This window comes from Sorex fumeus, unplaced genomic scaffold (genome assembly GCF_029834395.1).
Source record: "Sorex fumeus unplaced genomic scaffold, SorFum_2.1 ptg000046l, whole genome shotgun sequence".
Lineage (NCBI taxonomy): Eukaryota > Metazoa > Chordata > Mammalia > Eulipotyphla > Soricidae > Sorex > Sorex fumeus.
This window is the reverse complement of record NW_026606103.1, coordinates 11300577-11328174: the sequence shown is the minus strand read 5'-3', so window position 1 is coordinate 11328174 and position 27598 is coordinate 11300577. Positions and strand designations below refer to the sequence as shown.

General features: G+C 41.5%; 1 protein-coding gene across 1 annotated transcript in view; it reads right to left on the bottom strand.

Annotated features, from left to right (window-relative positions):
• Window positions 1-1232: 1232 nt before the first annotated feature.
• SLC28A3 (solute carrier family 28 member 3) overlaps window positions 1233-27598 on the bottom strand; it is a 156508-nt gene continuing 130142 nt past the window's right edge. Inside the window, exons 9-18 of the mRNA XM_056122494.1 lie at window positions 26073-26153; window positions 24492-24572; window positions 19532-19657; window positions 16808-16938; window positions 9638-9806; window positions 9061-9258; window positions 3528-3609; window positions 2790-2888; window positions 2446-2566; window positions 1233-1359 (exon numbers count right to left, since the gene is read on the bottom strand). Of these exons, the coding sequence (XP_055978469.1) occupies window positions 1233-1359; window positions 2446-2566; window positions 2790-2888; window positions 3528-3609; window positions 9061-9258; window positions 9638-9806; window positions 16808-16938; window positions 19532-19657; window positions 24492-24572; window positions 26073-26153 (1215 nt within the window). The remainder of the gene's footprint in view (window positions 1360-2445; window positions 2567-2789; window positions 2889-3527; window positions 3610-9060; window positions 9259-9637; window positions 9807-16807; window positions 16939-19531; window positions 19658-24491; window positions 24573-26072; window positions 26154-27598) is intronic.

Genomic DNA, 27598 nt, shown 5'->3' with positions numbered 1-27598 from the left:
TATTCCACAATTGAGTGCAGTCATTCTATGTCTGTCCCTCTCTTTCTGACTCATTTCACTTAGCATGATACTCTCCATGCCCATCCACTTATAAGCAAATTTCATGACTTTATCTTTCCTGCATAGTAGTCCATTGTGTAAATGTACCATAGTTTCTTTAACCATTCGCCTGTTGCTTTGAGGCCTGAAAGTCTCCATTCTTCTGCTGGGTCCCTGTCTAAGAACACCCCCATCATGTTATCTCTCATGTGCAGCACAAAATCTCTGTGTTCCTGTGGCACTTAGGGAAGACTGCTGCTCATCAGTGCCCGGGGAAGACTGGTGGGCTCTGCCGGGCAGCACAGTGCAGGGGGTTATGACTGCAGGTTCCCGAGGGTACAGGACAGGTGGGGACCACAGAGGCCTGCATCAGACCCCCAGCTCTAGATGGAGGCAGAGGAAGGCAGTCACGGAGCAGGATGGCTATGCATGCTCATGTACTCCCAGTTTCTTTTCCCATTCCCATAACCGTCACACCTTGCATATGAGCTGCTCCTTAGTCTGGGTCCTGGAAATGAAGACACTATGCAATGCATTCAAAACTGAACCTCTTGAAACATTTAATGTAAGTGAAAAATAAACTTGCAAGACACCAAGGTTTTGAGGTTATCACTGATGCAGTCATCTAGCATGATTCTCCAAGAACAAGAAATATAAAATCTGGTTTGCAAGAACACCTGGCTGGTCTCTGCAGTACTTCCTCAGGATAGACAATGAGTGGGTCATTGATGACTGGCCCTTCCCCATAAGAGATTCAAGTGTAGGGCATACGGAGTCAGCTGAGATAAATGGAGCGTGACATGTTTTTAAATGGGATGTTTTTAACCAAGTGGTTCTGAATACTTAAGAGATTCAGGCTAAGTGGGTGTGGTTGAGTCATAGCCATCACTGTTGTAAGTCATCATTTGTAACCTGTATTCTGGTTCAATTTTCTGAAATGCTAAGGTCAGAAAACATTTTTAAGACTGAAAACATTTTGTCACTCATTTTGGCACTTTGTATAGTTCTTAGTGGGGCAAGGGTTGGGGAGTGGAGGAAGAAGATGCAGTAGGTGTCTTTTACTTCTGTTTTTCTTCTTTCTGATTAAAGCTGATTTGATGATGAAATAACATATAGAGAGTTGCTTTTATTCTCTTCAGAAATCAGAAAATTAAGAATTTGTACTTAAGGGTTCCATTAAGAAGTGACAAAATTCAAAATACACTTGGAATCCAAGTGCAGTTCAGTGTTGATGGATTCAACAAAGTGCAGCACCCTTTCAGGGAATGCAGACTGTGGTTTCCTCCAAGGATGAGTTCACCGGGACCCTTGATAACAGTGCTGGTGGAAAGCAGAGTGCAATGGTTAGTTGGGTGTTGGAAGACTAAACAATAGATAGCTTGAAGCTGGCTTCCTCCCTCCCATTCTGGTTAGAGTGAGGTAAGGACAGAGACAATAAGGACTTGTTTTTATTCTCAAATCTTCCATTATTTCCTTCAGAGTAAACAAACAAAAGGTAGACTCAATCCTTGGGTATCCTGAGGACGACTTGCATGGTTTGCTGAAGCGTCCCTACCCACGGTACCCTTTAGCCATCAGTAGGTTGTCAGGACAGCCTGCATTGCTCAGTCCCCTCGAAAGGGAGGCAGCTCCTAATCACCAGTAAAAACGTACCAGTGAAAGGCATGGGGGCCTCAGTGGGTGGAAAGGTCTCAAGTTTGTATCTTAGCTGTGCAGTTTTGCTTGGGTGACAATTTCTCTGTCAATTTTATCAAATGACAGAAAAGTGGATAACTTATTCAGTTGATGTTGTAATTTTTAATAATGTATACAAAGTACTTGCATGCAGAGCTGAAGGGATAGTAAATGCTTAGTGCAGCATTAGCTAATTATGGAGTTGCTAGTCATAGCTGAGAAACGCCAATATAAAAGGTGGTTTGAATGGCTGCATAAATTCTTATTTTATTTATTTATTTTGTTTTTTGTTTTATGGGTCACAGCAGGCAATGCTCAGGGACTACTCCTGGCTCTGCACTCAGGAATCATTCCGGGGACAACATGAGATGCCAGAGAGCAAACCCAGGTAGACCATGTGCCAGGTGACCACACCTTTTCTACTGTACTATCTGTCTGGGCCCTTTCGTTTCTATTTTAAATTAACAATTATAAAGTCTCAAAATAAGGGCATAGGAACTGGAGCGCTAGTACAGCAGGGAGGGCGTTTGCCTTCCATGCGGCCAACCTGGGTTCAATCCCCTGAATTCCACATGGTTCCCTGAGCTCCACCAGGAGTAATTCCTGAGTGCAGAGCCAGAAGTAACCCCTGAGCATCTCTGGGTGTGATCCAAAAAGAAAAAAAATTAGGGCATGAGTCTAATTTCTTTATTAACAGCAAGTATGTAAAAGTTATAATTGAGAACACAGTACCTGCTCATAAGACTTTGGCAACATGACACCACACTGCTTGCGTTTCTAGATAAACTGGAGTTGAAAGCACTTTCTAAAATGTGTTGGCAGTTGGTGTCTACGGGAGTGCTGGAGAGCATGCCTGGAAAAGGAATGGGTGCAGTTAATGTCCCTAATGACAGAAACCTTGGTCTTCACTGTTCTTCACGTCTATATCATGCTACACACATTTTATTCAACAATGTCCCACAGCAGCTCTGCTGCTTAGCTTTCCGTGGAAGCATATGTTGCCCGTGCAAGTGGGGGCTCTGACTTCTGAGGGTCCCAACTCCCTGTGGCACGGGGGTCCTAGGGGCTCACAGTACCTGCAATGCAGGCTGTCATGAAGCAGGCAATGGTGCCAGCGATCAGAGCTCGCACTGCTCCCGAGGCGATGTCACACTTCCTGGAAGGAGCCATAGATGCTGGGAAACAGGCAAGCAAACATGAGACATCAATATTGAGGCTGTTGATTAGAATAGACTGAAGTTCTAGTTTCTGAGAATTGCTCTAGGACAGAAGTCTCAGATCAGAGAATTTAAAAGCAACAAGAAAAACCAAATAGCTTGATCATTCAAGATTCAGAGGTTTCCATTCTCTACAGGAGAAATTACTCTTAAGTTTCATCTAAAAGGACCGATAGTATGTTACAGACCTGGCAAAGCGAATGGAAGGAAGGATTTTTGCAAGGTAAGATCCCAAATATTTGCAAGTCATTTGTTACTTTCAATTTTTATTCCATGGGGGACCTCACTAATGAGTCACAGCACATTGCCACTGGACTTCTGTCTCATTATCTGGTGGTCATTATAAATCTATTAGAGGTGTCAGGCAAAGAAAAATAAGTGTGTTATCTTTGTGTTATAATCTAAAATTATTTTTGCAGTTACAGTGAAATACACAGGAAAACTGTATTTCAGAGCACAGATCAAAAATAGCAAAGTATTTACTATTGTTTCAGGCTCTTTTACCACTGCAACATGGATAACAGAGAAAGCTATAGAGATGGAGACCTAAAGCAAGTGTACATCACATTTGTTGTCAAAGAGTAGTCTTCCACTTACAGAGTCCGCCGATCATTATTCCTAAGGAGCCAAAATTGGCAAAGCCACAGAGGGCGTATGTGGCGATTGTCTCAGAACGAATCTGTAAATAAGCATAAAAACACAGATGTATCCATAGTGTGACTTCTCTTAGCAAATATTACTTCCTAACAGGGCTTACTGTACTGATTACGGCATCAATTTAATTTTTGTGTGTGTGCGGGAGAGGGGTCGTTGTGGGGGAGCAGTTCTAGCAGTGTAAGGCCCTAGGGTGCTCAGGGGGACCAGGGCTATACCTGGAAGTGCAGGGTGGGGAGAGAGCAAGGAAGTGCTGGAGACTGAACCCAGGTCCTCACTGTTTAGGGGTCACACTCTACCACTTAAGCCACATCCCTGACTAAGAATCAATTGAGAAATCAATTTGAGAAATAAATGTAAAGTACATGGAAGCAAATGCCCATTGTATCTGAGACTTTCCCTTCCATTTCTCCCCTTGAATTGAGTAAAGGAAGAGACTGTGTGGATTTAAAGACTCTCTACAAGTACTTAGAACAGACAACCTGGGCTTATGCAATACTACTTTCAGCTCAGCGATAACTTCTGCACTTGATTGTAGCCAAAAGGCTGAGAAGTGATCAATAACTTCTAATAGCCAACATGACCTGGCGTCTGCTATACTGTATCAGGAATACACAATCTCCTAGGCATGCAACATTGGTCCCAGATAATAATCACGCTCTATTTATGTGACAAAGAACCTGTTCAGAATGAATAAAGAATTGTTATGATTCAATGATAAGACAATTGCACAATGAAACACTGGTAGAAATTCGGACACTTCAAAAAGACAAACAAATGGCCAAAAAGCACAGGAGGAGGGCATTATTCGCCAAGAAGAGGCTGATGAAAATAGTGAGCTTCCAGTGAGTATATAAAATGACTTTAAAAAGATGGGTAATGTTAAGTTTACAAAGATGTAGAACAACTCAAACTCCTGTACTTTATTTTATATAAACTCATATAACCAGATACAAACATTAGTTTCTTATTGAGCCCACATACTGCCCATATGTCCCAAGAACCCGTCTCTAGAACTTTTTCTAGGAGAAATAAAAACTATGCCGATACTGGGGCTGGAGCAATAGTACAGCAGGTAGGGCGTTTGCCTTGCACGCGGCCAACCCAGGTTCGATTCCCAGCATCCCATATGGTCCCCTGAGCACCGCCAGGAGTAATTCCTGAGTGCAGAGCCAGGAGTAACCCCTGTGCATAGCCAGGTGTGACCCAAAAAGCCAAAAAAAAAAACTATACTGATACTAAGATTGAATATAAATACTATAGAAATTTCATTTATAATAAACCGAAGCTAGAAATAACCAAGCTGTTCTTAAACAGGCAGATAGATATCCATTAAATAGAATACTATTCAACAATAAAAAAGAAATAGTTAATAATACAATGACATGAATGCTAAGTGGAGTTCATTTATATGAAAATTTAGAACAATACATTGTAAACTACAAAGATTATTGGTTGCCTTGCAATGAGTGGGTTGTGGGTTACTTTATAGATGTGATGGAAATAATTGTTCTCTTTTCCCTTAAATTGGTCAGCAAATATTTATTGAATGCTTCTTAAGAATAAAGAACTATACAAAGTAGTGGTTTACGCACGTATTTAATAGTATGATAATTTCCATGATATATTATTTAAAAATGAAGTCATATGCATTTATTTACCCAACACATAGGTTAAATATATCTTCAAAAGGGTTATCTACTAAGTGTCAGATACTAGGGAATATAATGAAAAGCCGAACTAATTTCTGACTGCCAACTTGATTGTAGCCATGGTTAAACAGGAAGCACACTAGTCAAAACTCTTATGTAAATAAAAGGGACCCTTTTAAGAAATGTGAATTATTCTTCGGTAAAAGGCAGCAATGAAAAAGGAATACAAAGTGAAAGAAAGCTAACACAGGCGTCCCTTTCAACCTGACCTTGGTGAATGCTTGCTTCCCTGGATTCTTCAGCTCTGACTGTCCATGGGAACTTCAGGCGCATGTTTGAAAAAGGCAGGATGAATAGTCCTTTGAGAGGCCAGTAAGAAGATGGAAGGGGGGTTTATCCCACGGTTCGCTCGGCGCATCATTGGGGTCTCCACAGAGGAGCCTCAGACCGAGGGACCGCTACAGAGGAGGCTCAGCTGACTCAGACTCAGAGGGGCTTTGTTGTTCACCAGAAGCAGAATCAATCTGGCAAAGCATCCAAACAACTGAGGCAGTACTTTCCTTTTACAAAATCTTAAAAAAAGGAATTAAGAAAAGCAGGGAGGAAAAAAAGAGAAAATTTTTGGTTCATAGACTAAACTAGGCAAGCACTGCATTCCAAAGTGGTGATGCTTTTTTTTTTTCTTTTGCTAAACTAACATTCAAGACTCAAGAGCTCCTGGCTGCTTTTTCATTTGCTGATTATAAGATACCGGCCCCACTCCCCACCTCTCTTTCTCTTTTTTTTGGTTTCCAAGAATGCCTTTGTTGATAATTTCAATCAGCCTGAGTTTACTAGGCAAGAAAAATATATTTCAGGTATTTGAGCAGTGCACTCTTCCTGGAAAAAAAAAAACTCATGCTCATTCTCTACCTTCCTAGTGCTTTTCACTTGCTCATCTGACTTAAACAAGAGACAAAGTTATTAAGAGACCATGAGGAAGGACAGCACAAACATTCAAGATTCTTCCTTTGCCGTTCTGGAGATCCATGCAAAAGGGACACACAGATGTGGCCGAGCAGGACTTTATAATAAGTGGAAAAGGAGGCCTGGATTCCACTTGACTTTTGTCCATCTAACTGTGCAAGAGTTTATGGAAAGAACTGGACCACTTTAGAAAACGGATCATACGTCACACAATTCTCCTTGCAGATGGACAAAGATACTATTTGTATAAAGAAAGTCACTGTGGTACTTATTTATTTTTTCCTTCTTGGGATTGCTCCCAGCACAGCATTTGGAGGGTTGTTCTCGGCGTTGCTTAGAGTACCATGTGGTGCTAGTGACTGACCTCAGGCTAGGTTTGTGCAGAGAGCACGTATTCCAGCCCTCAGAGTCCAGGCCTGTAGGAATCATTTAAAAAAAAAAAATGGAACCAGGGGCTGGAGCTAGCACAGCGGGTAGGGCGTTTGCCTTGCACGCAGCCAACATGGCCAACACAGGTTCGATTCCCAGCATCCCATATGGTCCCCCAAGCACCGCCAGGAGTGATTCCTGAGTGCATGAGCCAGGAGTAACCCCTGAGCATCGCCGGGTGTGACCCAAAAAGCAAAAAAAAAAAAAAAAAAACAAAACAAACAAAAAAAACGGAACCAAAGCTTCTCAACAAGGTACAGATTAAAATATCAGTAAATTATGATGTGCTTATATAAAGGAATACATTGCAACAGATATTGTTTCTGGCGACAAAATGCACTGCTGGCTACCTGTACTTTCTGACCTTTTATCTCTGGTGGTGGCCAACGATATGTTTAATTCAATTGGATTTAATTGAATTAATTAATTCTTTGGATTTTTGGCCTCATGAATCCAGGTACTATTCCTTTTCTTTTTTTCATTTTGGTTTTGGGGCCACATGCGGCATTGTTCAGGGCTTACTCCTGGCTCTGTACTCAGGGATAACTCCTGGAGGGGAACCATATGGGATGCCAGGAATTGAACCCCTGTTGACTGTATGCAAGGCAAGGGCTGTACTGCTGTACTCTTTCCCTTCTGGTCTTATTTTTTCAGTAGATTTTGGGATATTTAAGGACCCCCCTTCCCAGATTTTTTACTAAATTTAAACAAAAATTATAGGACCTTACATTTTGTTGTTACTGTTTGGAAATAAGAAATAAGCACTAACCAAATGTTTTTCCTGTCATAATTTAATAGTAGTAGGAGCCAAGGAGCTCATATTTCCAAATGTCATTTGTGTACCTGTTTCTGGTTGTACTCACCACCCACCCACAAGCCAAATCAACTCTCCTGTTCTCTCTCTACTCTCTTTATAACCTGTTAAAAAACCTGCTCAGTACTGCCAGAACTCTGAGTTTTCCATGCTTATTAACAACACTATTTTTTCTTGGCAACTGGCAGTTGGAAATGGAAAATATTTCAGTTAATTTAGCTGCCATTTACTTTTGGCAGGGATGCAAGCTAGTTTGTGGTGAAATCCAAATAAAGGGGATGTTTGGCCAAGTACCACTGCACGATCAGTTGAAGAATGAATACTTGAGAAGCAGGAAAGCTGGAGAACTAATGTTCAGATCAGATGTATGGGTCAGAATGACCGTGACTATACAATGTGAATCAGCAGTCTCCCGGAGTAAGCTGTTATATTTGTGAGTGCTATGTGGGAGTAAATTAGAATGCCCTTGGAAAGTTGGATTAATGAAGGTGGTATCCAGGGGAGGGCAGCCTGAATTAGAAATCTGGGGACTTTTCTTTTCCTCCCCCTTCATTTAAAGTCAAATATGTGCCTATGACATTTCTTCCTGTGACATTGCTTTGTTAGAATGAATAATGGTGGTGGTCAGAAATGTTCACTGTTTTCCTGAGAGTTTCCATATGTGGAAATTATGCTCTATAGGAAAATAAGTTGGAGACTCAGCTGCCAATCTGGCAATTTACGACCTTACCTAATTTCTCTTATCCCATCCAAGGTAAGCATGTCATTGCAGGACCATTAGTACCCGAACTCCTAACATAGTTATCAAGTGCCTATTTCAAAGGCACTTACTAAGTCTTTCATTCTCTTCTTTCACTCATTTAGAGAACAGTTATTTTGTTCTTACTATTTTCTAAGTGTTCAGACACTACATTTAGGAACTTTCTTATTTAGGCATATAAGTCCTTAGAATACTTAAGGAGTGAGACAGGTGATCATTAATTAAGTGACGTGCCCCATAAAGGTAGCAGTCTCAATGATGGTTCAGTGCTATGCCCTCAGAAACACCACATTTCTCACAGAAGACAGTAAATATTTTTACTGTTCTATTCCAGCCCTAGTCCATATGTCCTTGAGTTTGTGCCCACTGTGGTCAAAAGTAAGTAATCATATGATAAGTTTAGCTTTGTTTCTTTACACACACACACACACACACACACACACACACACTGATTAAAGGTAAAGGTAAAGGTAAAGGCCCTCCCGTTGATCGTCGATTTGCTCGAGCGGGCCCAGTAACGTTTCCATTGGAGACTTTGTTGTTACTGTGTCTGGCATATCGAATACTCTCGGTAGCTTGCTGGGCTCTCCGAGAGGGGCGGAGGAATCGAACTCGGGTCGACCACGTTGGCCGTTTGTAAGGCGAACGCCCTACCCGCTGTGCTATCACTCCAGCCCATACACTGATTAATTCAGCATAAATTAAAATGAGAAGGTGTTATGTACAAGAGGTAAGGGATTCTGGATCTTTTTGTTCTCTGATATGAAATTCATGTTTCCTAACACACAGAGGCACCAATAACTTGAGAATGTATGTGATGAAGATACGTTTTGACTAATCAAAATTTTTACTTACCGACATATATTGCTGCACGCCATTCACAAATTTGGGTCCAGCCTCTTTTCTTAAATTGATCAGTTTTGAGAGCTGCTCATATGCCACAAATTCATTGAAGAATGTCTTATAGCCTATGAGTTTAGCGACCATAAAGCTGTCATGCCAGTCGACTCCCATCATGAATGAAAAGGGCATAAAAATGTAGGAGCATATTATCTACAAAAAAAAAAAGCTTTTTACTGGATTAGTGATTTTCTTTCTTGATGAACAATCCTGGTGAGATTGCCCCTGGCCCTTCTGAGTTTTCCTAAGGTAGAGAAAGTCTGTCTTGTCCCATTCTTTATTCATTAGGAGTCAAGTTTGAAACTTTGTCATTAGAAGTAACTTGGATTCTTGGGGTTAGGAGAGAATAATGGCATTTTTGGGTAAAGAGAACTACAGGAGTTAGAGGTGTGGTGGGAAGGGAGTGGGAGAAGATAGAGGGTCACACTAGTATGATGTGCAAACTGACACAGGAAAGATTGCTCAGGAATCGGTTTAACTGTCAGGAAGAGGCTATCTGAACAAAATGTAGGAGAAATAGAATAAATTATACCTCAAAGCTCAGTTGTGGGTAGTCAAACATGTTTCCAAACCAGGAAAGAGCTGAGTTCACAAATGATAACAGGGCCAGGAAGGCTATCAGATTCACAGCGATGTTTGCCACCAAGGAGATGGAGGAGGATGCACCTTGGGAAGCTGCTTCAAGAATATTCCTAGAGTCACTACAGAAAATAGTAATGACAGAGTTATCAAGGAGATTTTAGGGAGCTGAACATCACAAATATAGAGAAAACATAATCAGAGTTCATTCAAGAGAGAGGCCCATTTCTTGGTCAAGATAATCACCTGAATTCATGAAACAATGGGATGTATGCTTGTTAACTATAGGTGGCAGACATATGGGTGTCTAAGTTTTGAACTTTTCTTAATTTAGGAGCATTTTTAATGAAAGCATTTTTTGTTTCAGTAATAAAAATGTTGAGAAGGATTAAAAGTTAAGGTTTGAAAGTTATATTAAAAATAGCTACCAGAAAATATTTATAAAATACTTGTAGCATGAAGATTATTCAGGTAAAGTCAGAATATACATCGCCTCATTTGAGAAATGGAATTCCACCATCACCTTTGCATCCCCTCCCTTCCTCCTGCTGTCCCTTCAGGTGTTATTTCTTAGTTGTATACTATTAACTTCATTTTCCTGAGCACCCACTTCCTGGCTGGAGTGATAGCACACCAGGTAGGGCGTTTGCCTTGCATGTGGCCGACCTAGGCTTGATTTCTCCGCCCCTCTCAGGGAGCCCGGCAAGCTATCGAGAGTATCCCCTCCGCATGGCAGAGCCTGGCAAGCTCCCCATGGCATATTCTATATGCCAAAATCAGTAACAAGAAGTCTCACAATGGAGATGTTACTGGTGCCTGCTCGAGCAAATCAGTGAACAATGAAAGGACAGTGCTACAGTGCTACCCAACTTCCTAGATGTAGTTTATCATCATCCCTTTTATTTTCAATTTTTATTCATATATGTATCCTTTGCTCGAGCGGGCCCAGTAACGTCTCCATTGGAGACTTTGTTGTTACTGTGTCTGGCATATCGAATACGTCACGGGGAGCTTGCCAGGCTCTGCTGTGCGGGCGAGACACTTTCGGTAGCTTGCCGGGCTCTCGGAGAGGGGCGGAGGAATCGAACTCAGGTCGGCCATGTTGGCTGCATGCAAGGCAAACGCCCTACCGCTGTGCTATCGCTCCAGCCCAGAATAAGTACAACAATAGACACAGAAAATGGAACAATAGCTTTCAGAGGTGGTTATGAGGGCATAAATGGGTATTAAAATATTTTGGAGTGATGCAATAAGCTATGACTAAAATGAGAATTTTATTTTATTTTATTTTTTTGCTTTTTGGGTCACACCCGGAGATGCACAGAGGTTACTTCTGGCTCTGCCCTCAGGAGTTACTCCTGGTGGTGCTCAGGGGACCCTATGGGATGCTGGGAATCGAACCCGGGTCAGCTGCGTGCAAGGCAAACGCCCTACCCGCTGTGCTCTCTCTCCAGTCCCTAAAATGAGAATTTTAAAGATATGAATCATACATTATCAAGCTGTTAGAAATTCCAATGAAAAGACCAAAAACCTTTTGTACCGTGTAGCTCCATCTCTGAAACACGGACAAAAGTGCATTTATAACTACTGGACTAAGTTATTTAATTTTCCCTGGGTAATAGCATTTTGGATGACAGTCTCCTTATACTTTGCTTATTATATTATTTTTAAAAATACTTAGCAGGTGCTGCTTTCCCTAGTAAAGCAAAAGCACTATGTTGTTTTATGAGGGGGGCCATCGAGGACCATAATTCAACACCAAATTTTGAAATTCCAGCCGTGGGACCTTAGGCGAGTTTCTAAACCGCTCAGTCTCTTCATCCAGAAAGAGAGTAATTAAAATGCCTAATGTAGAAAATTACTGGGAATACTAAATTAGAAAGCGCTTGGAATAGTAACAGAGGCACTGTAATCTATGTGTTATTGTTAATATTTCCATGTTCGTAAGACACTTCCTACCTATTTTCCGTAATTACCACACCATGTTTGATGGCTTTCAGACAGTAGGTAACAAATCATAGAGAGAAAAAAAAATATATATATATATTTGCCTCTTGGAGAGTCCAACAAGCTACTGAGAGTATCTCGCCTGCATGGGCAGAGCCTGGCAAGCTCCCTGTGGCGTATTCGATATGCCAAAACCAGTAACTATAACAGGTCTCATTCCCCTGACCCTGAAAGAGCCTCCAATCACTGGGAAAGATGAGTAAGGAGAGGCTGCTAAAATCTCAGAGTTGCTAAATTCCTGAGTGCTTGAATCAGGAGTAACCCCTGTGCATAGAGACGTTACTGGAGCCGGCTCGAGTAAATCGATGATATTTAATGCTATATCTGCACGTATGTGTCAAAGTATTAATGCATCTGATCAATGTAAACAAGTCAATTGTTGTCAATAGTATTGAGCTGGAGCGATAGCATGGCGGTAGGGTGTTTGCCTTGCACGCAGCCAACATGGCCGACCCGAGTTCGATTCCTCCGCCCCTCTCGGAGAGCCTGGCAAGCTACCGAAAGTGTCTCGCCCGCACAGCAGAGCCTGGCAAGCTCCCCGTGATGTATTCGATATGCCAAACACAGTAACAACAAAGTCTCCAATGGAGACATTACTGGGCCCGCTCGAGCAAATCGAAGATCAACGGGAGGGCCTTTACTTTTACTTTTACTATATGTATCCTTAAATAATACATTGTATAAATTTATACATTTGCTAACTTCATAAATAAAATCACGTATATTCCATATGTAATCTTTGGCAACTTGCTTCTTCACTCATGGCTATAACTACTTAAACACAAAAATGAATAATCCTCAGAAACATGTTGTTTGATGCGTTATGTTACTTATGAGGTACATTTTTAATTCTTGATCTCTTTATTTCTTTCATATGCACATTATTTTTCATGGTGTAAAAAATGAAATAAAGAGAGATTGTAATTCCTAGTTTTTGGAGTTAAAAGGTATCTTTCATGAGTTGATCACAACAAAAACAAAAACAAATAAGTGGAAATACATCATATTAAGAAACTTCTGCACAGCCAAAGAAACTTAAGCTAAAAAGTGACCTACTTTAATGAAGGAAACAAAAACAAAAAACAAATAAGTGGAAATACATCATATTAAGAAACTTCTGCACAGCCAAAGAAACTTAAGCTTAAAGTGACCTACTTTAATGAAGGAATATTTTATTGGAAGAAAAACATTTCAATGAGAGACAATATTTACACACATTATATAAGATAAAGACCTAATATCCAATATTTATAAAGCACTCATAAAGCTAACAACCAACCAAACAAAAATCCAACAACCCCATCCAAAAATGGGAAGAGAAGATAAACAGACACTTTCCCAAATAGGGCATTTCCTACAACTAATGGGCATATAAAGAATTGCTCATCATCACTTATGATGAAAGAAAGACAAATCAAAATGAGATATCATCTCACACTAGGGAGAATAGCATGTATCAAAAAAATCTGGAACTATCCAGTATTGGTGGGGATATGGTAACACTGCACTGTAGCACTGTGGATGGTAAGAAAGAAATTCTCACTCACAGTTGGTGAAAATGTCATATGGTTTAATCTTTTTTTGGGGGGGGGTCACACCCGGCGATGCACAGGGGTTACTCCTGGCTCTGCACTCAGAAATTACTCCTGGCGGTGCTCACGAGACCATATGGGATGCTGAGAATCGAACCCAGATTGGTTGCATGAAAGGCAAACATCCTACCTGCAGTGCTATCACTCCAGCCCCAAGGTTTAATCTTTATGGGAACTAATATAGGTGTTTTCCCCCAAAATTATTAATATTTCCCCATAAAATTACAAATATTACCCAGAAATACAACCTATTGGCATCTTTCCCCAACAGCACAAAAACATTAATTCAAAACGATATATGTACACTAATGTGCATTGCAGTGTTTAGTACAATAGCCAAGTACAATAGCCAAATGTCCAAGTATGGATGAATGGATCAAGGCATTGTGGTGTGAACTAAAAAGGCAGATCTAGGGGGATTGGGTAAGGCACCTGTCTTGCACATAGCAATCTAGTCTGTCTATTTTCATTGGAAGAAAATAGAAGTACCACCCCAGCGCTCCATATGATCCTCTGAGTACTGCCAGGAGTGATCCCTGAGCACAGAGTTAGAAGTAATCCCTATTCACCACTGAATGTGACTCACCCCCAAAGAAGTTGTGGTATACACAGTGGAATATTATTATTATTCATCTGTAAGAAATAAATTTGCTGCTACATAGATGGAACTAGAGAGTTCCATCATGCTAGAGGGTGAAGTGTGTCAGAAGGAAAGGGATAGATACAGAATAATCTCCCGGAGGTTTGAGATTTAAAGATAATGGTAAGGGAGGAACAAATAGCCAAAGGCGACATATCTAGAGAGTTCATCCACAGAACTGAGTTTATGGGGGGTGGGGGGCATTAGAATGGGAGGAACCATTGGAACTATAGTGGAGGGAAGTGAGTGGCAAGTGTGATGTTGAAATGGTGTAGACATGAAACTATCATTAACGGTATTATAAACCACAGTGCCGCAATAAAGATTTTTTTTTAAAAAAAATAAAAGGTACTCATCGGTGAAGAAACCCGACAGGCACCACAACACCGGAGAATTCTCCGGGCCCCAAACCGAGCCAATATCACCGGGGTGCCCCAGATGGAGCAGGTGCAGTCTCCCTGCCTTCTCCAGATGGAATCCATGAACTTCTACAAGCATGACTCCAGTATGTGGGGACCAGGACTATTTCTCCGAACTGCGCGGCTTTTCCTGACATACAAAGTGAGCAAAGGAAAATGGATGATCTAGAATCTGCCCCTAGAAGGCAGGTTTGAATAGTGGTGGGAAAATCCAAGCAAAATATAATGCCCAAAACTATAGGGAGGGTATCTGAACAGTTGTCTGCCGTAGAAGCAAGATAAGGACTGAATTGGAGATGGAGGGTATAATAGGGATATTGGTGGTGGAAAGTTTGCACTGGTGGTGGGACGGGTGATTGATCATTGTTTAACTGAATATCAAACATGAAAGCTTTGTAACTGTATCTCATGGTGGCTCATGATTCTGAACTGTGAATTAAGCTATGGCCCCGTGCCACCCGGGGGGGAAGGGCATTGTTCCTGACGCCTTCTTCCCCTTGGCAGCATGGTGACTGCCATCTTTCAGGGCCTATTGGACTGAGAGGTATGCGCCTACAGTGACAAGACATGCGGGGCCTCTCAGGGTGGGAGCTAGAACCAGCCTTTCTCTCTGCTCCGACAAGACCTGGAGTTGCTGCCCACGAACAGCTCCTCTGGCTCCTGAATGGCCATGATCCCAAAGGTGCACAAACCAATTTTGGAACCCAGCAGCTTCTGGCAGAAATCCCTCTGGACTTAATTACTAAAATATCAGAAATCCAAAATTGTGCAGCTGCTGTTGTGGCCGCACGACATCATATGCTCTTCATTATTAGCAATAGGAAACAAAGTATCTAATGATGCCTTCTCAACAGATCTGAATGGTAGGGGAAAATTCCAAATAATAATGGTAGGTTTTCTGTCGAAAAATTGAAGGTAATCAAAGGAGAGAGAGAGAGAGAGAGAGAGAGAGAGAGAGAGAGAGAGAAATGAAAATCATCTGCCACACTGGCAGGGGGAGGGGTGGGATTCTTGGTGGTGGAAAATGTGCACTGGTGAAGGGGTAGGTGTTTGATCATTGTATGACCGAGACTTAAACACGAAAGCTTTGCCAGTGTTCTCACGGGTATTCAATTAAAAAAAAAAGGAAGAATATAATTATCATAAGAATCAGTGACACTACTTCCTGAAATCTACCCAACTAATCCAAAACATTAATTCAAAAGGATATGCACACATGTATGTTCATTGCAGCACTTAGTGAAATAACCAATATATAGAAACAATCCAAATTCCTAACTACTGAGAAATAGACCAAGCAATTGTAGTCTGCATGCCAATGGAATATTATACAGTCATAAGAAAGGAATAAATCTTGCATCTTTTCACTACATGGATGGACCTAAAGGATATCATGCTTAGTAAAGTGAGTTAAAAGGAAAGGGATAGATGCAGACTCATTTCTTTTGTGTGGGATTTAAAGATACACAAAGGGAGCAACAGATAGTTGAAAGTAATTTCTCATAACTAGAGAATTTGTCCAAAGATCATAGAACTAAACTTATGGGGGTGAGTAATGTTGAACAGGATGGTCCCTTGGAGATTGGTGGAAAGAAGTAAACACTCTGGGACAGATGTGGTGTTAAAATGATGTATGCATGACACACCATTAAAAGTACTGAAAAATCACAGTCTCTCAATAATGATAACTAAAAAAAAAATACCTGTTTTCACATCTTCTCTTCCTTATAAGAGAAACATCCATAAATAGCCATCCTATAATTTTCCAAGTCTTAAAAATCAAGACTCAACAAAAGAATGTAGTTAGGATAGAGAAGGGACCACTATGATAATGATAGTTGGAAATGATCACTCTGGACAAGAACTGTGTGCTGAAAGGAGGTGAGTGTTATGATAACCTTTCAGTAATTGTATTGCAGTACTTATATTGCAAAAACATGATTACCTTTCAGTACTTGTATTGCAAACCATAATGTCAAAAAGGGGGGAGGGGAGAGAGAGAGAGAGAGGGAGAGAGAGAGAGAGAGAGAGAGAGAGAGAGAGAGAGAGAAAGTGTCTGCCGTAGAGACAGGCTGGGGTGGGGAGCGGGAAATTGAGGATATTGGTGGAGGGAAATGTATACCGGTGAAGGGACAGTTGTTGAAAGATTGTATGACTGAAACCAAGTCATGAATAACTGTGTATTTCACAGTGATTCAATAAAAAAAGAGAACTCAATGAGTACTGTGCCATATTTAAAAATGAAGTACCCATACAGAACAATCAAGGAAAGTTTTATCACAAGTGTTGAAATAAGATTTTTTTGGTGAAGTTTAAATAGTCACCAAGAGGTTAAATTCACTTGAATACCACAATGCACTGTATTTTGAATTTAAAATCCAGCTTCTGCTATCACTGTGCCATCTCCTGCTAGTGCCCCAGCTTGTACACGCAGTCATCAACTCAGCAAATGATGTGACACTTACCCATGTTCCATTTTCATGGCATTCTTGAGAGTTATTTTAGGTGTTTCTGTCTCAGGCCAAAAGAGTTTAGCCACAGCTAATGAGGCAGGTGCAGACATAACTGAAGCAGTTAACAAGTGAGAGGAAGAGACCTATAATTTTGGACAAAAGAAGGCCAACTTAGGGTCAGTGTCTTTGTAGTATTCAGAAAGAGTAGTCTTACAAAGGAAGAGACAGGAATTTATTCTAAGTCAGAAAAAAACACAGCAGAGGCTTGGAAGAGTTCAATAAGTCACACTGAGGCTGTCACCTTGAAAGGGGAAGAAACGATGAGTTTGTGTTCATGATCATGTTTGGGAAGAGCACACAACCAGAATGCAATCATTTCTGAGACAGCCATGCTTCAGTAACTTTCAAAGATTCCTCCTTCACTGTTATAGTGTTAAAATAGTTCCTAAAATTTGTATTCTGCTATATTTTAAATTTAAATAAGAAATATCTGAGGCATACAGGTATATAAACAGCCCTCTCCACTTCTGTTTGCTCTCTTTAAATCATTTGTGACTTTGTGCGTTAAACTACTGCGCCATGCCTCCCCGGGAGGGAAAGGGTGTTGCTCCCTTCCACCTTCCCCCTCTCCCCCCATCCCTCCAGCAGCAAGGTGGCTGCTGCCTCAGAGTTTATTGGAAAGCCAGGTATGAGCTGGCGGTGATGGGGCAACTGCAGTCTCATGGGAAGGGGGATGGTACCTGCTCGTCCTTCACGCCCTACCGAGGTCATGAGTTGCCCCCCACAAGTGGCTCTCCCGCACAGCCATGGCTCCAGAGGCAAAAGGACTTAGTCCAGAGCCTGGTAGCTTGTGGCAGAACAGTGAATGGACCATGCGTTAAACTATGGTGCCATGCCTCCCCGGGAGGGAAAGGATGTTGCTCCCTTCCGCCTTTCTCCCCCCTGGCAGCAAGGTGGCCCTCCCCTCAGAGCTTATAGAAAAGCCAGGTATGAGACGACGGTGAGGGGGCAATTGCAGTCTCATGGGAAGGGGGGCGGTACTGGCTCGTCCTTCACACCCTACCATGGTCATGAGTTGCCCCCCACGAGCAGCTCTCTGGCACAGCCATAACATCAGACACACAGAAACCAATCTCGTAATTATCTGGCTCTTTGCAGAAATCCAAAATTGCGTGGCCGCTATTGTGACTGTATGACATTATATGATTCTCATAACCAGCTATAGAAAACAAAGTATTTCACAATGCCTTTTCAGCAATTCTTATTGTTGGGGGGACGGGGAGGCGGAATTCTAAACAATAATGGTGCATCTTTTGTCAAAATAATGAATGTAATCAATGTAGAGAAGAGTGAAGTGGAAATCATCTGCCTCACAGGCATTGGAAGGGGTGTGAGGGGGGTATATTGAGGTTCTTGGTGGTGAAAAATGAGTACTGGTGAAGGAAGAGGTGTTTGATCATTGTATGACCGAGACTTAAACCAGAAAGCTTAGTAACTTTTCCCACAGTGATTCAGTAAATAAATATAAGAAGAAAAAAATAAAAAAAATAATTTGTGACTTTATTTGATATTTCTTTTCCAGAGTGTCTTTAATCTACAAATAAGTCATTTTTTCAGCTGCAAGTCTCCTTAAATTTCTTCCTCTTTTCTCCTAACATTCTTCTTTTGTTTCTGGATACTCTTCTCTACATTTTTAGAATTTTGAACTCAGCTTTTCCCCCATTTTACTAGCACACGGCTACCCATGTAACACGGCCAATTGGATCACCTGGGGACTCAGTCAGACTGCTAAGGTTCCTTCACTTTTTTTTCTCCCTTTTCCGATTGATAGACTTTTTGAGGCCCAGGTAAGAATCCTGGGATAAAAAGATTAGGGGTCAGAGAGAAAATATTTTCTGCATTCAAGCACAACTACTCAACTTTAATGTGCAAGCTGTTATATAGACAGAGGGATAGTTGGTTTGTCAAAAACCTTCTGTTATGTAAATAGGGAGGGAGCTAGGTTTAGCTCATGGGCACTCCCATTGATTCCTGGTCTAGACTGCATTTAATAAAGCTGGTAGGAGTAAGGCTGGAGAGATAGATAGTATAGGGCTTAAGGTGCACCCTATTGACCCTGGTTTGATTTTCTAGCTTAGGGTTCCCCTACCACAATCTGGCGTTTGTTTCTGAGCTCCCTAAAAGGTCTTGCCCTAAAACAAAACAAAACAAAACAAAAAAAAAAACATGAAGTTTTGGGGTTTGGTTTGTTTTGCATATTAAACTTATCAGTTAACTCACAAGTTATGATTTCATTCTGCTATAGTTGGATATAACTCACATTTAGGTGACGGGGATATAAAGCAAAGCCCTAAAATTCCCTGACTCACACCATTCAGATTCCAAAAGAATTGTCACCAACCATATACTAAGAAGTCCTCACTTTTTTGCTACCTTAGTCAGCAGCAATGGTAAAGAGAAACGGAGTGAGCCAGCTCAATGGGATGAGCACATGCTCTGTGTAAGGGAAGTCAGGGTTGAATAGTCTGATCACCAGCACCACATGGTTTCCTTCCCCTCCCTCTGCCCCCAAACACACCGTAGAACTTACTGCTCAAATGAGCCCTAAGAACAGAGCCAGGAGAAGCCCCTGGACACTGCCTCCCCACCAACAAAAAACAACAAAGTAACCATAATAAATAAATAAATGAATAAATAACTGTCTTTCTTCATAAATTAGTCCCAGAATATTCTCACCCCAAAAGAAATGTATGCGCCTAAGACACTTCCAGCAATGGTTGCGAACCCAGCAGTCATGATTGCATGAAGTTCAGACTTGGTGATATGTGGTAAATACGGTCGGACCATAAGTGGAGATTCTGTCTGGAAATGAAGAGAGACCATATCAAGACTCTTTCGCAGTTTGCTGCCATGTAGATAGAACTGGAGGACACTGGATTAAGTAGAACAAGTCAGAGGGAGAAGGACAAATACTGCATGATCTCACTACTTTGTGGAATATAGAGAAAAATCAGAGGAAGAACAGGACTGAGCAACAACAAAGCTTTACCTCTGCATTACAAAGCTGATTAGCAAATCGAGCGGGGAAGCCTGGGGAGTAAGAAAGATCAAACGGGAGATGGGATATAGGGTGAGAGTCAAGGATCTTGGGCACTTTGGTGGTGGAGGGCTGCTGTAACTTTGTACATCAAAATCATAAACAGTAACATTTTATTTTATATTTTGACTACACAGGGTAGTGCTAGAGTGTACTCTTGGCTCTGTGCCCAGGGATTACTCCTGGTGCTGCTTGGGAGACCATATGAACAGAAACTTCTCTGAAGAAGACAGGCAGATGGCCAACAGGTGGATGAAAAAGGGCTCATAATTACTTATTATCAGGGAAATCCAAATAAAGATGACAATAAGGTATCATTTAACACCAGTGAGAACAGCACATTAAAACATAACAGGATACAATCTTTGTTGGTGGAGATGTAGTGAAAAAGTGACTACCATTCATTGTTGGTGGGAATGTTGTCTATTTCAACTCCTAAGGAAAGCAGTATGAAGATTTCTCAGAAAAGCAAGAACAGAGCTGCCATATGACCCAGCAATTCCACTTTATTGGCATTTACCTCTAGGACAAAAAAATATTCAAAGCACATATGTTCATTATAGCACAAGAGCTAGGATATGGAATTATATATATATATATACACACACTGTGCCTCTGAAAGGAGCAAAGAAATCATGGATTCTCTTTACTTAGATGGCACTAGAACTATTATGATTAGTGAAATAAGTCAGAAGAAGGAAGAATACCAGGTGATTCACTTATCTGTTTTATATAGAATAACAGGATGAGGGAATACGAGATATCAAGGGGGAGATGCCTAGATTTCCCTTAACCCTAGATTATAGAAATGAGGACAGGGAAGGAGAGAAATTGAGGAGGGGAAGTAATATATATTATTTTAACAAAATAATATATGTTATTAACAATAATTAATACAATAATATATAATTTATAAATGGTCACGGTCCTCTCGTTGTTCATTGATTTGTTCTAGCGGGCCCAGTAACGTCTTCATCGTGAGACTTGTTGTGTAGCTTGCCAGGCTTTGCTGTGCGGGCGAGATACTCTCGGTAGCTTGCCAGGCTCTCCGAGAGGGGCGAAGGAATTGAACCCAGCTCAGCTGGGCCGGCTGCGAGCAAGGCAAACACCCTACCGCTGTGCTATTGCTCTAGCCCATAATTTATAAAATATAATAATATATCTATTAAGTTAAAATGTGCTTGTCAAACTTTAACTTAACATAAAAAATGTGCTTGCCAAGGGTAATTAAAATAGTCGGTGGATAAGGCTCTTACATTGAACCTGACCCAGAGCAATCTCCAGCAGCACATGTGGTCCCTGAGTCCCGCAGAAGTAAGCACGAAGCACCACTAAGTGTACTAAAAAAGAAATGTTTGCCAAGGAGGCAGGCTGGGGATCAGTAAAGGGAGCCTGGGTACATTGATGGAGGGAAGTTGGTACTGGTGGTGAGGTTGGTGTTAGAACATTATATACCTGAAACTCAACTAGTAACTTTATAAATCATGGTGCCTTAATAAAAATTAATTAAAATATTTTAAAAAAATTTACAAAAGGGCATGTCAATTTATTCAACATTCTATTCTTTATAGTACTTTCATCTATGACTGGACCTTCAAGAGATCCAACAGCATAAGCTGGGACCTCCTGAAAAATTCTAATTCTCAGATTCACTAAATTAGATCCTCTGACTTGGGACCAGAAATCTGTGTATTTATCTGAGTGGGGAATGCTCAGGCAGCACTCAAGGGGCCCCTGGGCCTACTCTCTGCAATATTCAACCACAGGTGGGGTGGTTAGTTTCTCAGGTAGGGATGTGGTGCTTCTCAGGCTGGTGGCACTCATGGGCTCTCAGGCCACACCTGGTAATGCAGATCTAGCAACCTGTGTTTTAATAAGTCTTCTGGGTCAAGAACCTTTGACTTCTTGATCAGTGTGCATGGAGGGTCACATGTAAATTTTGCAATGTTTGTAAAACAGTTGTCTTTACATAACGTCCCCATTTTCCCCTGGGGCAGTGCACTCTGCTCACGCTCATTATCTCCATCCAGAGGCCCACCCTGAAGAACTGGTGATTTTCAAACCTCTATGGCTTCATCTGGACAGACCATAAACTACTCTGCTGCCTAAAAGATCAGAAAGACAAGTTCAAACAATAGTAGCTAAAATAAGGCAGTATCCCAAGGCCCTTTCTTAATTGAGAGTCAGAACCCTTTGGCGGGGAAATAATCAAAGTGTGGTTACAAAGTCTTGCACTTGTTCAGGAGCACAGGCAGACTGCAGTGTGGGATTCTATGCAAATAATAGCTGTACTTAGAGCAAATTAGGTATTAAATTGAGCACCACAGAAAACATATGTGCAATTTTGCGATTTCCCCCTCATTATTTTTATTTGTTCTGTAAGATTGAATATATTGGGCTCGATAGCACAGCAGTAGGGCGTTCGCCTTACAAGCGGCCAACATGGCCGACCCGAGTTCGATTCCTCCGCCCCTCTCGGAGAGCCCGGCAAGCTACCGAGAGTATTCGATATGCCAGACACAGTAACAACAAAGTCTCCAATGGAGACGTTACTGGGCCCGCTCGAGCAAATCCACGATCAACGGGAGGGCCTTTACCTTTACCTTTACCTCGGCTTCAGTTTATAGACAAAATAGAAGCTCAGTAGAAGAGCACTCTTACTCTGTAGCCCAGAGAAATCAACTCAAGATGGTGCCCTAACCTAGTCCAGATATATTTTATGACTATGATAATAAAAATTTCAACTTCTAGGGAAGGAAGTGTGTGCTTCAAAGACTGTGCTCCAGACCAGCCAGATTAGCGTATCAGTAAGAAAACCTGCCTCTGGCATTTATAATCCTATAATATCTTTCTGAATAACTTGATTTTTGATTCAGGAATTCAATTTCTTTGGGAAGCTGTGCCAATCATTGTTTACTCTTGACTTTCTTGGTGTGTGATACCATTCTGCTAAAAGCTACGTATGCAGAGTAAGGAGTAGATTAATAGCACTCACCCACTCCTTAGGAATGCAGCTCTCTTATTTGGATTTGGACCATGCCATATAGTGCTCAAGGGTTATTCTTGGCTCTGTGCTGGGAACCACTCGTGGTGCTGGAGATTTGAACCAGGATCACTGCCGTCCCCCCTTGCTATCTTTCCAGCCTCAAGAAACGTTGCCCTTTTGAGGGATCCCCCTTAGCTCATACTTATTTGCCAAAAAGAAAAGTATTTATTTATCCAGGTATGCAAAAATTTATCCACTTATCAGAGAGGGTGAAAATGTTCATTAATGTTTTCTTCCAGGTTCAGAAAAGACGGTTGACTAGGTTTCTATTGCCAACTCCAAGAATGAGTTCAAGCAAGGCTGTCGGTAGAGTATTTTTTTGGGTGTCTTCTATTGCCACAAGCATTACACAGAAAAATGTGAATCTGCCTGTTACTTGTTTGTGGCAGCTTCTAAAAAGGTGGTGCACTTTCTATGAGTCTTGTGCTGCTTGTCTCTGAGGGTGGGCTCGAGAAATCTACAGTTCAATAAATTCAAGGATGGCAGAGACAGTACAGGGTGATAAAGTGCTGCCTTGCATGTGGCAGACTACAGTTGAATTCCTGGCATTGTATACAGTTCCCTGAACACTGCCAGAAGTGATGACTGTGCAGAGTGCCAGGAGCAAGCCCTCCGCACCACCAGGTGCGGTCCCCAAACTAATAATAATAATAAATGCCAAAACAATGAAAACTATTAAAATTCAACAAATTCAGAAAAAGTTTTTATGCTTTATATATGCTATATATGCTTTGTAGACATAAATATGCATTTATAATATACATCTGCACTTTAGTAGTCCTGTGCTTTGATGAAATGATTTACTCTTTCTTCATTCAAATGGGCTGGAGTGATAGCACAGCAGGTAGGGCGTTTGCCTTCCATGTGGCTGACCTGGTCCCCCCGAGTTTGATTCCTCCGCCCCTCTCAGAGAGCCCGGCAAGCTGCTGAGAGTATCTCGCCTGCACAGCAAAGTCTGGCAAGCTCCCCATGACTTATTCAATATGCCAAACACAGTAACAACAAAGCTTCACAATGGAGATGTTATTGGGCCCGCTCGAGCAAATCGATGAACAACGGAAGGACAGTGCTACAGTGCTTCATTCAAATACTCAAAATTCAGGCTAGTTCACTGAACTCTTTGAAGGGATCTTCTCTATTCCTCTCTGCCCAGTATCATCCCCCACCTCCTTGTCTTCTGTGAAACTGGGCACAGTCAAGACTGAAGGTTTCTTTTGACCCGTAGTCCCCAGGATGGAAGAAACAATACCATCATTTTTGTTATGCTTTCTTGGAAGAATATGCACTTCAGGAGGTGCTTTATTTCATTTTTATTATTGACAGTATGCGGAGCGATAGCACAGCAGTAGGGCGTTCGCCTTACAAGTGGCCAACATGGCTGACCCGAGTTCTATTCCTCCGCCCCTCTCGGAGAGCCCGGCAAGCTACCAAGAGTATTTGATATGCCAGACACAGTAACAACAAAGTCTCCAATGGAGACGTTACTGGGCCTGCTCGAACAAATCGACGATCAACGGGAGGGCCTTTACCTTTATATTGACAGTATGACTCACCTGCCCAATGAATATATTGCCAGCTGCAACAACAGACTCAATTGGGGATGATCCCATAGTAACAAGCATTAGCCACCCAACCTAAAAGGGAAAAAGGGACAAGATCAGTAAAAACACTTTGTGGATACCCAAAGATTTAGAGTAAAGATAAAGCTTTTTAAAAAGAAGAAACTAAAAAAATGGAGAAGACTTCAGCAAGTGTTGGCAGTCAGCTCTGGTAGCACCAGTGAGTTCTCTTTCTCTAGCCCATAGAGCAGACGATTAAATCCTCCTATGGAAGATCTAGGTCTGGTACAATGTGTCTACACTGAATATTATATAAAATAATTTCTATTGTTGCATGCAAATATAAATTGTTTTGCTAATGATCTCAGCGGGTTTTACTGCAGCTCAGGCGGAATTTTAAGCTTTTGGCTTGGGTAACACATTTAATGTTTACATTAACTATTTCAGGGAAGACCTATAAGTATGCCAGTTTTATAGACTTAAAAACTGAGGCAGGGTCTGGAGCAATAGCACAGCAGGTAGGGTGTTTGCCTTGCACGCCGCTGACCTGAGTTCGATTCCCAGCATCCCATATGGTCCCCTGAGCGCCGCCAGGAGTTATTTCTGAGTGCAGAGCCAGGAATAACCCCTGTGCATTGCCGGGTGTGACCCAAAAAGCAAAACAAACAAACAAACAAACAAAAAAACCCCCAAAACTGAGGCATAGACTACTTTTATCAATGATCAAGCTACTAATTAGAATATTCTATATATTGTGGTATTCTGGCCCTCCCTTTTAATAATTCTCTTTTTTCCCCTCTAAATAGCTTTATCTGCATATACAGTCCTGTGTGCATTCATACTAGCTTACAAATTTTCTGTTTTTATAGCTAACTGTTAAACTTACAGTTTCTGGGAAGTAAGAATAAAATAAATTCCTTAGACTAAAAAAAGAAAAAGTATGCTTAGAGGCTGGAGAGACAGTCAGTAGGTAGGGCTTGCACATGGTCAAATTGGGTTTTATTCCCTGGTGCCTGATACAGTGACCTGAGTACTTCTAGGAATGATTCTTGAGCAAAGAGCCACAGTAAGCCTTGAGCATCATTGGGCGTGACCCCAACCTACCTCCCACCCCAATATTTCCTTATTAACCTTTCAGGAGCCCAAAGCAGCTTCCTCATTCTTGCTTTGGTTCTGTGGCAGTTCCTACAGCAGATGGATCCATTTTTGATACCCCCTAATGTAAAGCAGTGACTCTTAAAAGGCACAAAATGATCCACAAATTACTAGGTCTTGTGGACAAGTCATACATCTGTCATCTGCTTGTTCTCCACAGTAATGTTCTGACCTGTCCTAGTACTTATTTGGCTAATTGCAAAGATTTCATGAAAATATATTCTAGCTTTTAAGTCTACAATCCTTTTATGGCTACATATAGGAAACATGTTAGGTTTGACTCTAATAACTTAGATGGCAGAGGTGAATCTTGGAGCAGAGATAAACGTACTTTGCAAAAACCTGGATAAAAGGAAGTTGAGAGTTTGTTTCTAAAATAATGAGCTCTGCACCTGTACCTTGTTTGTGACAGTCCCGTACCTTTCGAATGATCCATTGCATCAACCCCAGGTAGTACAGCATAGACATCACAGTGCTGAAGAAAACCACGATGGGCAGGACCTGGATGTGGGGAGGGAGGGACCAAAATATTGTGTTACTCTTTTATTTCTTTCAAATTTTTTAAATTGAATTACTGTGAGATTTACAGCTACGCAGTTGTTCATGATTTTGTTTCGATAATACAATGTTCCAACACAGGGCACATTTCCCACCACCAATCACTGTTATTGTTGGCCCAGTTACTAGTCGACTCCACGGTGGTCTCCTTCTTCATCTGTTCCTTCATCCTAAACATTAGTGCCTCAACTAAATAGCACTCGTTTTTACTAGGTAGCTTTTCACTTCAGTCTAATTCTAATTTGGTCTGGATTAGCTTGAACACATATTTAGAAGAATAGGCAGGGCTGGAGAGATAGTACAGGAGGTAAGGCACTTGTACAACATGTGATCAACCCTGGTTTGATCCCTAGCAGCATGTATGGTCCTCCAAGCACTTCCAGGACTGATTCCTGAACAGAGAGCTAGAAGTAAGCCCTGAGCACAGCTGTGTGTGGCCCTATAACAATAAATAAGCAAATATGTAAGTAGGTAAATAAATAAATTGTTGGGGACAGACCCAGGGGGATCTGGAGGATCGTCAGGGTCACACCCAGAAGTTGGTGGGGGGTGAGGAAAGGCAGCATCCAGGAGACACACATGAAAATATGTTCATATCTATTTGAATCCTGGCCTCCTGACATTTAAAACATGTGTTGTGATGAGCTCTTCTTTAATTTCTCAGAGATTGCAGAAGTTGGGGGAATTTGTAAAGAGTAGATCAACAAAGTGAAGGCTAAGAGCAGATGCTCTTGCTGTTCTAATATTGAGTGTGCAGGAGCCTCAGGACTCACCAGCAGAAGAACCCGGATCTGTGAGAAACAGAACTTCCCAATCGGTCATAGTCTCCTGTAGAAACGGCAGCTACAGGCATGTGCTAACACACGTTACCACTATGTTGTACATCCTTGTTCATTTAGCTTTTAAGTCATGATTTATAGATTTCCTTATTTTTTTAATTAAAAAATTTCTTAACATATTTAACATTAAAATTTGTATTAAAGTGATATAGGTTTATATCATTATTTAAGTGGATGACCTTATAAGGGCTGGAGCAATAGCAGAGCGGGTAGAGCATTTGCCTTACACGCAGCCAACATGGCTGACCCAAGTTCGATTCCTCTGCCCCTCTCGGAGAGCCCGGCAAGCTACCGAGAGTATCTCGCCCACACGGCAAAGCCTGGCAAGCTATCCATGACATATTGGATATGCCCAACACAGTAACAAGTCTCACAATGTTACTGGGCCCGCTCGAGCAAATCGATGAACAATGGGACGACCGTGACCGTGACCTTATAAATCAGTTTCTCTATCTGCATTTGATCCTAGTACAGCTTTTAGGCAAGGCATAGCCTCTGCAGTGTTGTGCAGCTGGTCTGGCTTGCAGTGTCCCTCCACTGTGGAGTTCA